This window comes from Ctenopharyngodon idella, chromosome 22, assembly GCF_019924925.1.
Source record: "Ctenopharyngodon idella isolate HZGC_01 chromosome 22, HZGC01, whole genome shotgun sequence".
Classification (NCBI taxonomy): Eukaryota; Metazoa; Chordata; class Actinopteri; order Cypriniformes; family Xenocyprididae; genus Ctenopharyngodon; species Ctenopharyngodon idella.
The window spans coordinates 26731770-26748931 of record NC_067241.1 but is presented as its reverse complement, the minus strand read 5'-3'; the positions used below and the strand labels follow the sequence as shown (position 1 = coordinate 26748931).

The 17162-nt window shown below is 35.9% G+C and overlaps 1 protein-coding gene across 1 annotated transcript in view; it reads right to left on the bottom strand.

Moving 5' to 3' along the window:
- Window positions 1–17162, bottom strand: part of LOC127504698 (extracellular sulfatase Sulf-2-like) — a 164027-nt gene that overhangs the window by 14607 nt on the left and 132258 nt on the right. Inside the window, exons 4-7 of the mRNA XM_051879614.1 lie at window positions 8942–9190; window positions 6246–6485; window positions 3277–3428; window positions 2686–2855 (exon numbers count right to left, since the gene is read on the bottom strand). Coding sequence (XP_051735574.1) covers window positions 2686–2855; window positions 3277–3428; window positions 6246–6485; window positions 8942–9116 — 737 coding nt within the window. The 5' untranslated portion in view covers window positions 9117–9190. The remainder of the gene's footprint in view (window positions 1–2685; window positions 2856–3276; window positions 3429–6245; window positions 6486–8941; window positions 9191–17162) is intronic.

The window sequence follows — 17162 nt, the reverse complement described above, 5'->3', positions numbered from 1 at the left end:
GGGTGTGTCTAGGGCTGCAATAGATTGTATACAAGTATAAACGTAAACCTTTATACTTGTTTTATGTGTATGAAATGTGTCAGTGTGCAATCTATAAGGCAATGCAAGTATGCATTGCATTCTTGGAGTTGCCATAAGAAGAGCTATAGCAGACGTTAGCATAAAGCATTTCATCATCTTCTATAGTCAATTTTCTCTTTCTTTTTTAGTTTAGTTAACTGTTAACATGCTTATAGTGAGTTATGTAAATAATAACATCTGGTTTACTGGCACTGAAATTTGAAGGTAATTTTTTGTCCTTGAGGGATTCAGCTTGTTACCACCACAGAAATGCAAAAACGCACGCTGAAGTAGAAGTGTGTATTTTTTTTTTCCATTACTAACGTAAGCCATTCGTATGTTTATTACCCAGAAAAGTCACAACACTGGCTCAACCTATTGCATGAGGTTGGGGAGGGGCAATCTTTTTTATCCAACCAGTGAGTGTTCGGCAAATTCATTATTATTTTTGCAATTTTGCTGTTTTTTGAGACGATTTCAATTTAACTTAATATTTAATATTTAACTTCTATCTTAAGAAGATTTTTCATGAAATCAGCCCCTGGCGAGATATTTCTTGTGTACAGAGGCTGAATTTATGAGATTACTGGGTAAACAGTAGACACTGAGAACTAAAAAATAAGATTTTGAGATTACTTGGTGTACACACAGGGTGAGAGTGGGGTTATACAGGGTTAGCAAACTCAGTTACCTAAAGACAACATCACGTGTAGAAAGGATTTAACTGAGACTATGTGAGTGTGTACAAATATTTTTTCATCATCATGTTTGTATTCAGCATGTGTGTGAGTGTGTGAGGAATGGCAGTTTGTCTCTGGCAGGGGGATTACAGACCTTGGGAAAAGCATAGACAGAGACAGGAGGATTTATCTGCTGGAGGGACAGAAGTGAAGAGATGAGATGAATGAAGGAAGAGAAAGAGACATTGAAAAAAGGTCTGATAGCAGCTGGTGGGGAATTAGCAAGAGAGCAGGAGAAACGGCAGAAAAAAAAAAAACAAGTGTGTGTCTGTGGATACATTACTGTGAACCAAAAAGGACTGTTTCCATTATAACAACTCTATTCAGTAGCACTTGAGTGACAGAAATAGAGAAATGTGGGATGAGATTTCTATTATCCATAAGTTTTTAATTGGTTCTCTTCTTGTTTATCTCCACTACTACTGACTTTACATGTCTTTGTCCCAAAGTCTGAGAGCCCATCCACACGGAGGCGCGTTTAGCTGTATATGCAAAAATTTGGAATCGTATAGGCATTTCGTCTATATGGATCTGGCGTTTTGGGAGCCTGAAACCGCTATTTTTTGAAACCGGGTCCCAGAGTGGATAAATCATTTTTGTGTGCACAGCCAATCCGTATATTTTGTGAAACAATGATGTCATCACCCCACGTCTTGACCCTAGCATCTAACAGCAACAATAGCGGACTACATGCTTGTGTTCGTGCTGCAGAAGCTACTGAGCCTATTAGCTTGATTAAAGTAAAGCTTTATTTCTAACCTTTACTAAAGTTTGTATACAGCGCGCAAGGTTTATGCGCATGCTCCAAGTCTTCTTCTCCATTTTTCATCTCTGTGGCAGAATTACAGCACCACATACTGGTCTGGCATGTATACTACATTGTTCTGAGTTGGTCTCAGTGGTTTCGTGTGTACGCAAAAATTTCCTGAGACGAGGGGGGAAAAAAGATCGGATTGGGAAAGCTCTGGCTTCATGTGGATGTGGCCTGAGACCTCAATGATTTTTTTTTTCTACCTAACCTCAAAATAAATAACATTTTAGGCTTTTGAAAAATGTAAAACAAAGAAACATAAAAATAATAAATATTTCAGATTCTACATCGATGTCTAGGTTAATAATAAGTAAAAAATCAGTGACATTGATCATGTGACTCTTTGTAGAGTCAGTCAGATGTTCCCAAATCATTCTGGAGAACATGATCGTCAGGTTTTAGTGGTAAAGTTCATGCAGCTTTAGAGCTTCTGCCATTAAAGGGTTAGTTCACCCAAAAATTAAATGTCTGTCATTAATTATTCACCTTCATGTCGTTCCAAACCCGTAAGACCTTTGTAACACAAATTAAGATATTTTTGATGAAATAAAAATAGTCACATTATTTTAACGATGTCTTTACTACTTTTCTGGACCTTGAATGCGGTAATTATGTTGCTTTCTATGGGGGATAAAAAAAAAACTCACGGATTTCATCAAAAATATCTTGTGTTCTGAAGATGAATAAAGGTCTTATAGGTTTAGAACGACATGAGGGTGAGTAATTAATGACAGAAATTTCATTTTTGGGTGAACTAACACTTTAAAGCAAATGGAGACCAAGCAAACACTAATACCAAGCCATTCTAAAATTCTGCAATTTTTCTGATCCACCTTTTTCAAAATAAATGAATAATAGAGCAGGAGTGTCTAATCCTGCTCCTGGAGGGCCACTGTCCTGCAAAGTTTAGCTCCAACCCCAGTTAAACACACCTAAACCAGCTAATCAAGGTCTTACTAGGCATAATAGAAACTTCAAGGCAGGTGTGTTGAGATAAGCTGGAGCTAAACTCTGCAGGACAGTGGCCCTCCAGGAGCAGGTTTGGACACTCCTGCAATAGAGGTTTGGACTCACATGTGCTGTGAAGCATTGGGGAAAGCAGTGGTGTACTGAGGGGCCGAGTCCTCAGGGCCATGAGGGGCGGCGTGACTGATCACCATCATGATGGGTCTGTGTGGGTAGATCTTCTTTGACATGCGGAAGTAACTGATGCTGTCATTGGTTATGAGATCTGTCAGGTAGTCCTACAGGAGATACAGAGATCTGATCATTAATCTGCTGATTTAAAATATTTTAGTATCAGTTAATCAAAAGCTTAACATACACCCACACATATACACCACTCATAAGCAAACGTTTCTGTCGCCAGAGAGCTTGAATGTCAGCCACTGCAATAAATGGTATAAAACAACAGAAAATAGGAGCTTAGATGAAGCAAAAGAGAGACTGATGAACCCTGACAAAAGACACTGACCTTTCAGGGAGAACGATGAGAGAAAGAGTTGGAGAGACAGACAGGGAAGGGTCTGACTTTGTTATAAATCAGACTAACAAGACTATTAATCAAACTGGTCAAGAATGGATGCAGACATGGAAAGAAATTAATAAAGGAGATGCAATAAGAAAAGACAGGGTTCCACATCATTGAACACCTTGCACACAGACCTTTGAGTATTCAAATCCGTGTTTCTCTCGGACACCATTCCTGCACAGGGTGTAGTTGTAGAAGCGGGAATTCTTCACCATTGCGACCCACTCCCTCCAGCCCGGAGGAATGTACGTACCGTTATACTCGTTCAGATACTTCCCAAAAAACGCTGGGAAAATACAAACACAAGAGAGCATAGTTATCATTTCAGGACACATTTCAGTGTTTCAGATAGAAGAGTAGAGTACAGTTGAAGAAAATAAAGTAGAGCAGAGCAGAACAGAACAGAAAAGAGTACAGTAGAGTAGGTTAAAGCAGAGTATAGACACAAAACAAAAAGGAGAGCAGAACAGAACAGTGCTGAGTAAAGCAGAACAGAATAAAGTAAAATATTATGGTACAGTAAAACAGAAGAGTAGAAAAGCATATAGTGCAGTTGAGTCAGCTGAGTAGAGAACAGTGGAGTAGAAAAGAGTACAGTAAAGTAGTGATGAGTATAGTAGAACAGAATAGAGTAGAATGATTCAATAGAGTATAACAGAAGAGAATAGAGTAAAACAGAGAAGAGCAGAGAATGGTAGAGTAGAATAGTGTAGAACATGGCAGAGTAGAGCAAAACAGAGTTGAGTAGAATAGAGTAGAATGATTCAATAGAGTATAGTAGAACAGAATAGAGTAGAATGATTCAATAGAATATAGTAGAACAGAATAGAGTAAAACAGAGAAGAGCAGAGAATGGTAGAGTAGAATAGTGTAGAACACGACAGAGTAGAACAAAACAGAGTTGAGTGGAGTAGAACAGAAAAGAGTAAAATATTATGGTACAGTAAAACAAGAGTAGAATAGTGTATAGTACAGTTGAGCAGAACAGAACAGAATAGAGCACAGTAGAGTAGAATTAAGTAGAGTAGAACAGAGTATGACAGAGTAAAGAAGAATAGAATAGAGTAAAAATAGAGTGAAACAGCATATGGTACAGTTCAGTAGAGTAGAAGTACGGTATAGTAGAGTATGGTAGAGTAGAATAAAGTATTGTAGAACAGGATAGAATCGAACAGAGTTGAGTAGAATATAGTAAAACTAATTAAGTAGAGCAAAGCACAGTAGAGTATGGTAGAGAAGAAGTTAGAAGAGTAGAACAGAGTAGAGTAGAATAGTGTTTGGTATAGTTGAGTAGAGAAGAACAGAATAGAGTACAGTATGGCTGAGCAGAGATAGGAACAACAGAGTAGAATTAAGCAGAATAGAATAGAATACATTTTTTAATACTAAAAATACATTGCACATTTAAAATACAATAAGCATGTAGGCAGAATGCGGACATGTAGATAAATAGAGGACAGGGGGCTGCGTGAAGATGGATGAATATTTGTGTTGGAAATGTTATATTAGAGGGGATGTTGGTCAGAGCCGGTCTCTCTCCTAGAGGAAGTGTGCTCTAATGGATCACTGTTACCACTAAAAGCCTGACTCGCTGCCAGGTGTGTGTGTGTGTGTGTGTGTGCAGGCATAACATTCACAGCTGTTTACATGCACATAGTAGTTGTGGATAATGTTTGTGTCACAAAGAGTTAACATCTTACACAGTTAACAGGTAACAGTTAACAGTTCACACACACACACACACACACACACACACACACACACACACACACACAAAAAAAAAACATCTATTACAGCCTAAAGAATTTGTTTAATGAAAATCATCTGTTGGAGATAGATTATGTCAATGTTCGTGCAAGAGTCTGTGAGAGTGTGTTTGACTCTGTGTGTGTGTGTGTGTGTGTGTGTCCTGGGGGCCTGTCACACTGAATCTCTGGTGAAAGTGTGTGAAAAACCCAATAGATGCAGCTCTGATGACACAGCTCTACATTCATGTCAGGTTGTTATTGTTAGGAAGAATGTATGCACCATAATGCTTTGGTGTATATTTTAGAAGTTTTCAGATGGAAATCATCAAAGGGTATAAGAATAGGAAAGAGTTACACTATAAAGATGTCAGATGTTAAGTCTACTCCACTTTAGTCAATGCTACTCTAATTAGTTCACTTTTTTTCTATTCTAGTTTACTCTAGGCTACTCTATTCTACTCTGTTACATTATTAAACTCTAGTCTACTCTGCTTTAGTCTGTTATGTTATTATACTCTAGTTTACTCTGCTTTTATCAACTTTTTCTCAAGGATGCTATACTCTTTTTTTGTATACACTATTGAAATTTATTGTACTCTACTCTACATTATTCTTCTATTCTTATTCTTACTTTAGTCTAGTCTACCTAACTCTATTCTACTCTACTTCAGTCGATGCTACTCTACTTTAATCTAGTCTACATTATTCTACTCATCTCTAGGCCAATCTCCTCTACTTTACTTTACTCTACCTAACTCTATTCTACTCTACTTCAGTCTATGCTACTCTACTTTAATCTAGTCTATATTATTCTACTCATCTCAAGGCCAATCTCCTCTACTTTACTCTACCTAACTCTATTCTACTCTACTTTAGTCTATGCTACTCTACTTTAATCTAGTCTACATTATTCTACTCATTTCTAAGTAATTCTCCTTTACTTTAGTCTAGTCTACTCAACTTTATTCAACCTCTTCATTCTATGCTACTCTACTTTAATCTAGTCTACATTATTCTACTCATCTCTAGGCTATTCTCCTTTCCTTTAGTCTAATCTACTTAACTCTGTTCTACTTTACTTCCATCTATGCCACCATATTTTAATCTACTCTACATTATTCTATTCATCTCTAGGCCAATCTCCTCTACTTCAGTCTACCAACATTTTTTCTACTCTACTTCAGTAAACTACTATGCATTATTCCACTCTAGTCTACTCCGTTTTAGCCTATTCACCTATTTAGCCTATTTCAAAAACTTCTGTATTTTACTTATATCATTATATCATGTGATAATAACATGACAATTTTACCAAGTAATTCTTTTCATTGTGTGTGTTTTTGTATGGTCTTCACCTGTCCTGTATCCAGTGTTGTTGAGGTACACTCCAAAAGTGCGCGGCTCATGTTGGGCCTGCCAGGAGGGTGAAGAGCAGTTCTCGTTGTTGGTGTAGGTGTTGTGGTTGTGGGCGTACTTCCCCGTCAGCATGGAGGAGCGTGACGGACAGCACATGGGCGTGGTGACAAACGCATTGGAGAAGTGCGTTCCACCTTGTTCCATGATCCGCCGGGTCTTATTCATGACCTGCATGGAGCCTGGATGAGAGAGAGAGAGAGTGAGAGAGTGAGAGAGGATCTATCATATATTACCAAAGGTGACATAAAGTCTGCTCTATTAACTGCCCTGCTTCAAAGAGAACAGGCTTCTTCTCTTTCCCTTCCTCTACAAAACACCAGACATCGGCAGGATAACGATATCAGTTCTTTCATTAATTCTGTTTGTGACATTCCAGCCTTTAAGAGGAAATGTATTGACTGTTTGCAACATGGGAATTCATATGACACCAGTGGTGTGTGTATGTGAATGTGTATGTTTAGAGATATATGATACAAGCTTTATATTCACAAGTCACACACTATTTATTAAAAGTTTCAATTACAGAATATACTTTTCAAAACCCCTTTGTTTTTGCTCCTTCTCAGCATTTATTTGAGCTTCTCTTGTTCAAATAGATACATTTTATATTACATATTACTGTTTTTACTATATTTTTCATCAAATAAATTGATGAGCATAACTGATTAGCCTCGGTAGAGAGACTTCTTTCAAAGTGGTATAAAGAGTACAGACAATTTGAATATTTACAATAAAAAATGCACATTAATTCATTTTTATTAATGAATTAGATTTAAAAATGACAACATTTATAATAACATCTGGGAATGAACTATAGCTAAGTAAACCCACACAACCTACACCCTGATTGGCTCAATTGATATAATCGGAGACAGGATGTCTAGTTCAATTTGGCCTTTTCAGACAGGATCTCCACACCTCTACAGATTCATGCAGAAAGGTCAGCACATACAAACATACACGTGGCAAAAATCCTCGGTGAACTTTACATGCAAAGGTCAGTATGGACGGACAACACAAATCAGACTTCACACACACAAGTGTGCAAGAGGAGACGAGACGAAACATGGACAATCATCTTTCTGCCACATTCATAATTACAGATTACACAGGTTTGTGTTTGTTTCAGGTATATCCCATATTATAGGGGACAAAATGTCTCCACAAAGATGGAAATATCCGAAATTCTTGTTTGACTTTTGTTGACTTTTTTTTTTTTTTGTCCCCATGAAGAAAATAGCTTATAAGTCATTCTGCAATATTTTTTGAAAATGTAAAAATGCTGAAAGTTTTCTGTGATGGGTAGGGTTAGGGGATAGAATATATAATTTGTACACTATAAAAATCATTGTCTATGGAAAGTCCACATAAAACATAGAAACCCAACATGTGTGTGTGTGTGTGTGTGTGTGTGTGTGTGTGTGTGTGTGTGTGTATAAACTCGACACTGTCCACTGCTGAGAGGAGTGGGGACTTTCCTTCCTAATTAAATCACTGTCTTCAGCTTTGACAAAGCCAACTATGTCTCTTTTTCACCACATAGAGACAGTTGCTCTTAAAAAAAAAAACAAAAAAAACAAACAAATGAGCTCTCACATACAGAAACACATTCAACGGAAACAAATGCTCTTTCAGCATTAGTTCCATCTCATACCTGAAACCTGTTTGGAATGAGAGATCTCATTTGTTAAAATCATTAGAGATGTTAAAGACAAAATTGATGTTAAAGACATAAATTTTTGGAGCACAATTATGTGTGTGATTTTTTTTATTTATGTCTTTATTTATTTTTACAAGTAGTTAGGTCAGGTTATACTTGTTAAAATGCATCGAATTAAAAACCTAAAGGAGTAGAAATACACTACCATTCCGAAGTTTGTTTTTTAATGTTTTTTAAAAGAAGTCTCTTATGCTTACCAAGGCTGTATTAATTTAATGAAAAATACAGTAATAGCAGAAATATTGTGAAATATTATTTCAATTTAAAATAACAGTTTTCTATTGTAATATATTTTAAAAAGCAATTTATTCCTGTGATCAAAGCTGAATTTTCAGCATCATTACTCCAGTCTTCAGTGTCACATGATCCTTCAGAAATCATTCTTCTATGCTGATTTGATGCTCAAGAAACATTTATTATTATAAATAAAACATTTTAAAATGACATTTATTTGTAACATTATGTCTTTACTGTCACTTTTAATCAGATGATTTTGATTTAATGCATCCTTGCTGAATAAAATTAGTAATTTCTTTCAAGAAAAAAAAAATCTTACCAAACTTTTTAACAGAAGTGTATATTTAAATTATTCTGGCTTTAGAATCTGATTGGGTGAGCTCTGTTTAAAGCCATTAAAAAGCTGATGTACACACTTAAACATGTCAGTTAAATTCCACTTTAATACTTTAAGCTGCATAGCAAAGTTAAGCTGTAACTGTATTACTTGGATGAGGAATAGTTGAATATAATTCTTATTAAATAAAATTAATCTTGAACATTGGTGTATTCTATTGTATTGTGATTAGCATATAAATTGTTTAATCATGGTTAAGGGAGTTTTAGGAAGAAAAAAAAATGTGGAGGCTTGTCATAAATTATCCTAAAGGTATCTGAATATTCTTTTTTTTCACTCACCCAATTCAATGTCCTGGTCATCGGTGAGGATGAGGATGATGTTGGGGCGGATGTTGCGCCGGTCTCGCTGGAACCGAGGTTTCAGTCTCTGATTAGACAGGAAGACGGAAGCATGAGCCACCGCCAACACAGCCAGCAGCACCAAGAGCCGGGCCGCCGGCCCCTGCGTCGCCATGGCCACAAACTATAAGCGCAACCGCTGACCCTCAGGGCTCCCGCTCACACTATGCTGATTTCACCTTGTGACACCTGTAGGGAAAATAAAACACAGAAATGAAGCAGGGAAGTTCAGTTCCAACAAATTTTAGCATGAATTTTGTTTCAGTTTCTCAACCTTGGGGTTGTGACCGCATGTGGTTTCGCCGGAGAGATTGTATTTATGCTAAGTTTTAATGACCTTGATTGATATAGCCATAAATTAGGTCTATATATAAAACATGCAGCCTCTCTTGTGCTTAAAATATTACATGAAATGTAGGCTACAACATGGCCTGGACGCAAAGGTACACTCAACATAAGGAGCCAGCTAACAAAGTGCCAAAAATGGTGAATATGCAGAAGTGCCACTGACTAAACCTCCTGCTACTGTTTGCTAGTACCTATTTGTGCAAAGTAGAATTCAGAGCCCTTATTTTCATTAAGACAAATTACTGTTCCAAATTGGATATAATGATAGAGATGAGATGCACACTTTAACTAAAATGCCACACTTTGGCAGATATGATGCAAAACCCTGGACTAACTTAATAATAACTAACAAAATAATCTGACATTTATTAGTATTCTGAGTGGAAATGTTCCTCTTGCTTTAAGTCTAGTCCCAGACTAAAAGGCATGTTTGAGCTGTTTTAACTGAAAGAAACTTGCACTGACATATCTTAAAATAAGTCAGAGCCATTGTTTTGTCTCAAGATGCACAACTGTACTATATATATATTTTTTTTTCTAAGCATGTTTATAAAAGCTACTTAAATGTCCTAATTGGACTAAGGTTTAATCCTGACTTTGTTTAAGCACTGTCTGTGAAACCGGGCCTTTATGTCATAATTTTGACTTTTTATGTTATAATTATGAATTAAGCAAATACCATTTTTGGTTCTTCAAAGAACATTTCAGTGAAGAGTTGTCAAAAAAATAAATAAAATGAATAAATAAATAAATAAATAGTGTAAAGAACTTTTTCATAATCGGAAGAAACTTTTGTGAAATGGAAAGGTTCCATGGATGTTAAAAGTTCTTCATGGAACCATAGGTGCCAATAAAGAACCTTTATTTTTAAGAGTGTAGGTAACAGTGCAAAATGGCCATAAAATCTGACATTTGCAAAGCACACTTTCTCATCTTTCAGTTCGGTAGGTTGTTGACAATGAGACTACTACAATCTGAGACTGGAAATACTGGACACGGAAACCTATAATACAACCTATACCTATACTGGAAAAAATTTCATTAGAAGATGCCATTATCTACAAGCATATGGATATATGCCCAGTTATAATGCTCTACTTTATTAATTTTTTGATGAATAACTACTTTTATAATCAACAGAAATAATCTTTTTTTAATAAAAATCAATTTTAGCATTTTTTTTATGTTTCCGTGGGTGGTACCCAGCTAACAGAGAATGTTATGCTCTGGCAAGGTTCTTTAAAGTTAACTGGTCTTTAATAATGTTCTCAAAATGTTAGCATAAGAACAAGAAAGATTTTTTTTTCTTTTTTTTTTTTTCTTTTTTTTTCTCTGAAACATTCTTTTAAAAATGTTCATCTAACATATTTAAATGAAACTACTTACAGAATGTCCATAGAACATTCAAAAGTAACAATCCCATAATGTTTGCAAAATTGAATGTTTCTTTAACATTCACATAGCCAAGAAAAAAAGGTTTTTAAAATGTTTAAAAAACTGGATGTTTTGAACATTCGGAGAACATTCATTTTCATAACTTTCATATATAAATCCATTGTCTATCCACCATGAGAGATGATGAACAGTATTTGGAATAAGCCGTCTCTCTCACTGAGTTCATATTATGGTCGACATCTAATTTGAACCCAGTGAATTAGGAACACACACACACGCATACGCACACATACCCACACCCACAGTCTAGGGTAAGGCTTTTATTGATGCACAATGCTGTTTCATGCACTGTAATCATTTCTTGAGCATGAATAATTTAATAGGATGGAATCCCCTTCTCAGCTGCTAATCTGTGTTGGAAAATAAAACCCCACCCACTGCTACCCACCATGAGCTAAATACACACACCACGCACACAGCAGGGACTAATCTGAAGCGAGGGGGGTAAAACTGGAAAGCATAAACAAGCGGAGGAGAGCCAGAGTGCGATAACCAGAAGACTCAGGCTGAGCTGAAGAGGTGTAGTGCGAGGTGGAGAAAGTGAAGATGTCACATCTCTAAGTCAAAGCGCAAATCCATGCTGAGAACATCACTTTCACAGAATTATCACACACAGCGACTCTTTAATATTGTAATGCTCTTCTTAGCGAAATTCAAAGCGGCTCATGTTGCTTGTTTCACATTCTGCTACACTGTGGTTGTTGCTGTGTAGGTGAACAAAAGAGCTGACAGTCACAATATTACAATATAAGGATAATATTTAATCTTCTTTTTTTTATGTCAATCCAAATATGCAATCATCTGAAGTTTTCGCAGTTTTCGCATGAAATCATCGCAAAGGCTGGATCATTTAACAGTGTGATTAAATGATTGTTTTTAATGATTGAACAATGTAAGTCTGAACACCGTTACTGACAATCTTCATTTTGGCTGCGTGAGATTCTCCAGCTTTGTTGTTGTTGAGCAACCAAAGCACGAGCTGTTAAAGCTCCACCTTCTTCTGGAAAGGGGGTCGGGAGCAGCAGCTCATTTGCATTTAAAGGGACACACACAAAAACAGCGTGTTTTTGCTCACACCCAAATAGGGGCAAATTTGACAAGCTATAATAAATGATCTATGGGGTATTTTGAGCGGAAACTTCACAGACACATTCTGGGGACACCAGAGACTTATATTTATATTACATCTTGGGCATTATAGGTCCCCTTTAATTGAATGAAAAAAACAATGCATTAAAAATGAATCACCAAGCAGTGCAGATAACATCTGGTTAAACTAGACTGTGGGTGGTTTATGAACAAGACAGAGGCTTTTGCAGTAAAACACCGCTTAATTAAGTGGCATGATTTTCAGTGAATTCGCTCCAGACTGTCTGTACATGTACCAGTTCTTATCCTGAACACAACATACAGATGTCAGTCTGCACTTATTCAAACTGCCTAATTCAAACAAAATCATGCAACAGACTAAAATAACAGCTTTGTTGCTTTGACACACAGATGGCAAAACTGAATTTATTCCCTTAATTACCCTTCAACACAGAACTGTATGAAAGACTTTACTTTCAAAAGTTAGTCGACTCACATTTACATTGAATGAGAACAACAAATTATCACCTTTAATTTGATCATGCCAAAGGGTAAATAACTTATTAACCATATACTGTATGTCAACCTGCAAAATTAACCATCAAAACACTGAACTCCAAACATCTGAAATTCAAAATCTAATTCAATGCTGGAAATAAAACAAAGAAACATTATGATGTCAAATGAATAGAAATATTTAAGCTTCTTTTCCAAGGTTACTAATCCTATTAGTAAACTTGTGACATTAATCATGTGGTTAGATGTTTTTCCATTGAAGCAAAAAATGCTTTGGATCATCTCAAATCATTCTGGAGAACACGGTCATCAAGGTTTTATGCTTAAACTTGTGGAGTTCGTGCAAAAGGGCATCATACTAATTATTAATATTCTGTCATTCACATTATTTTACATTCAACTTTTCACTCAGATTGCCATGCTGATTTTATAATTTGTATTAAATTGTATTCAATTAGAAAACTGCAAAGATATCAATCTATACAAATTACACTTGTTTGTAATCGGATGACTTCTTCATTTTGAGGAGTATTTTCATGCCAAGACAGCTGGGTGCCTCAAGGAAAGCTTTTAAAAAGAAGGAAAGAAAGAAAAAGAAGCGAGTGAAGAAAACAGACACCAAAACAGACACCAATCTCTGAGGAGACAAATCACAAACCCCTTTAACCCTCCGAGACATTAATACTGCCACACAAACACCTCCTCCATCTCTATTTAAACATTCTGAATTCACGAGTTTGCGATCAAATACACATTTCCTGTCAAACGCAATCATGCAGAAATTAACATAAAATAATGTTATTCTTCACGTAACCAATAGTGTATTGATGGAAAGCTTTCTCTTTGAAGAAACACTTACTCTTTGGTGCTCTGCACGCTAGCGCACCGATTGTAAAGACCCTTTAACACTGTGAGAACATCCAACAGAGAAAGAAAGAATTGATTTCTGTTACATTACTGTTATATTTATGGAAAGTCACACTGGCATTTGGCAGGTTGGACCAGGGTCGTCAAGGTCCACAGAATTTAATTATACTCAGAATGACAGCATAGAATGATTTTTAAAGGATTCCGGGAAATTATAAAGCACATGATTGAGTCTAATACGTAGCTTGCGTTTTGTCATTACGGTTTTTCTATTTTCGCTCTATGTGGTCTGTGTTTCTCTTATTTTATGGCACAGATAAAATTAGCGCGAGGAACGTCCAGCTGATATGACTGACACTTGCATGTGTATTTGGAGTCTAACATAAGATGAATCAGAAAAGATCCTCAAGACTTTAATTTGACACTATTGCAAAAAACATTTCACATTCAAACACTCTAATTCCCTTGGATATTTCTCGCTCTTCCCTTGGCTTTCTTACACTGTACTGTACACTGTATCTGCGTTCCTAGAGATTTCACACTACAGCTGCTTTTGTCCAAAACACAATATACGGATACCCAGCTCATAGCCACTAGAGAGAAAAAAGACTGAGACAGTCTCTTTTACTGCCAGTACTCACAGGAACAGTAAAGACAGGGGTTTCACTCAAAGATTATATACAATAGAACAGGATATATTGAACATTGCTATTACTGCTTGACCAGAGACTTTTGAAGCCTTTACTCTGCCATTTACAAAGCTGGCGGAAAATGTCAAAATAAGCTATGAGAAGATTGCATTAAAGTAAGGCGTGTTCTCAGGCAAAACAAAGCGGCTATATGCTATAAACACCAATGTTCAGTAAAGAGTTAAATTTATTATTGACATAATCTGAATAAACTATTCTTCAGCCAGATAATATATATTGTGGTTGCCAAGCAGCATAGAAAATTGCCGCGTTTATATAAAATGTGCATTTATAGGAGTGCGTTTGTTATAGTGCTTTTACAGAGACTTTGAACAAAGGCTTATCCAATCAGATTTTATTCAGTCGGAGGTATGCGTTTTTATAATCTGCTCTGAATTTGAAAATATTTGACATTATGTCCTCATACACATCAAATTCAGATTCAAATTTAATGTAGTATTGACAGATATGTTTCAAGGAATTAACAAACAAAAACTGTTATATACTTTTTTATCATATTTGAATTGGATCTACATTTAAATGTGAATTTGAATTTTATCTGGAATATGGATTTAAGTGTGAATTTGAATTGTATCTGGATTTAAATGTGAACTGTGAACTTGTATGTAAATTTGGATTTAAATATACATTTGAATTGTATCCTGACTTTGATTTAAATATAATTCTGAATTGTAAATGGATTTAATTTAATGTAAATTTGACATCTGGATTTAAATGTGAACTGTGAACTTGTATCTGAATTTGGATTTAAACATACATTTGAATTGTAATTTAATTTAATGTAAATTTGACATCTGGATTTAAATGTGAACTATGAACTCAAATTGCATCTGAGTTTGGATTTAAATACACATTTGAATTTTGCCCTGATTTTGATTTAAATATAATTCTGAATTGTATCTGATTTTGCATTCAATGCACATTTGAAATCTGGATTTAAATGTGAACTGTGAATTCAAATTGTATCTGAATTTAGATTTAAATATACATTTGAATTGTATCCTGATTTTTATTTAAATATAATTCTGAATTGAATCTGGATTTGCATTTAATGCACATTTGAAATCTGGATTTAAATGTGAACTGAAAACTCAAATTGTATCTGAATTTGATCTGAATTTATTTAAATATAAATCAGAACTCTATTCAGAATTTGATTTAAATGTAAATCTAAATTGCATCTAGATTTCCATTTTAATACAAACCTAAATAGTATCTGAATTTCCATTTAAATGTAAATTTGAAATAGTTTCGGATTTAAACAAATTTAAGGGTTTAAAAGGAACAAAATACTGCAAAATAAGAAAAAGGAACAGAATTTAGACAACTTACTAGCCTGAAGTAAGCATAATCTGGGTTAATGTAGAGTCCGTCCCTCAACAGAGGCACAAACCCCCAACTTCACTTTTCAGGAAAACAATTCTCCTCCACTCGTCCCTCACTGCTTTCATCATTCTAAATCTCCTTTCCTCTTCTCTCACCACCTTGCACAGCATCTCCCGCTTGTTATCACTGTCATCCCTCTCTCTTTCTGCTCTCAAACACCTCTCTCACGTCTCGTTCCCTCCGTTCCGTGAGTACCTCATGGTGTTGATGTCAGATGCCTCGGTCTCGCTCAACACTGCTGCTCATCCCACATGGAAGTAGAAATATCCAGATATGGAGCGCGAGGACTACGGGACCATCTTAATGGGATCCTCGATAACAAGATACCGTGGTAACACTCCACACACAGCACTTACTCATCTGTCTCTGTAGGTCACTGCGCTGTAGCTATATCCCTCTCTCTCTCGCTCTCTCACGGTTGGAGTCGCTCATGTGCGCTCTCTTCTCTCTGCACTTCCCTTCTCCCCCCCCACTCAGGCTCTCTCATTCTAGCTTTATCGCACCCTCTTTCTCTCTCTCTCTCTTGCTATAATTCCATTCCCACTCGTCTCATCTCCACTCTCTCAGGATTGATGTGTTGTAACCTTGAGCTCTGCTGCTTTCAATTTATTGTCCTTCTCACCCCTATCCCATCTCCCATCTTTGGTAAGGGTTAACAGAGCATCGCGGCGTAACAAAACCGAGGACGAGGGTCCCATCTGCGTCCCGTTTATGCTCCGCCGACCACGCTGCTCTGCATACAAGAACATTCATTTACATTACATTATATTAACAAGCACCTCAAACGAAAGCCCTTGCTATTTATATTTACATGAGTTCTAAATGAAAGCCCGCCACATTTAAATTTAGATGAATTACTGCAATAGCCCAGTTTCATTTGAGGAAAAACAGTGCTTATATTTACATACCAATGATTTGTGTGCACAAACTGCATGCAAATGGATGCGATTGGCGTTTAAATTCACTGTGCCAGCTGTGCTGAAAATGCATTTGAAGCAAAAGTAATAAAATAATATATATATATATATATATATATATAAATTCTAAATATATAAAAATAAATATATATAAAAATATATATAAAAATTAATTATATTTGTTTATAATTATAATATTACATTATATTTTTTGATTTAAAAAAAAAAAAAAAAAAAAAATGTATGTCTTTAGTCCACTATATGGTCGCTATTTCTTTTTCCTTATTTTTAAGCACTTTTTTTTTTCTTTCCATAATTAATTTTAGATGGATCTGTGGTTTGAAAAAAGAATTTTTAAAGAGTACATATATTCCATGTGGTCTCTAAATTATTATGAGCTCATAAAAGAATGAGCAAAATGTTGCTTAAAATAGTTTTAGATGAAGTATACTTTGTCACATCGCAGGGCATGTTAAAATCCCAAAAGCATTTCATGTCTTTTACTACCCATTTACTACTAGCTAAATACTGCCTTTCTTGAACAGGAGATTAATGTGTGTTGTAAAGTGGTCTGAGTAAAAGACAACCACACAAGATAAAGCCCTGATAACAGAAGAGGGTTTGTGTGTAAAGACCCTGATGGACTACGGCCGTCTGGGGCAGAGAGGTATTGATTCAACAAGCGTACTTGAACACACACACACACACACACAAATGACGACAGGCCAGACACACTTCAGACATCTGTCTATGACCACAAAGCCAACAGGAATTTTGCTATTCACAGCTAATTCCACAACTATTCTGCTATGAATTTTCAGAAAAATTGCTACAGTTCCCAACTTCCCACTGTGAGGAGCTCAACAGACCGTG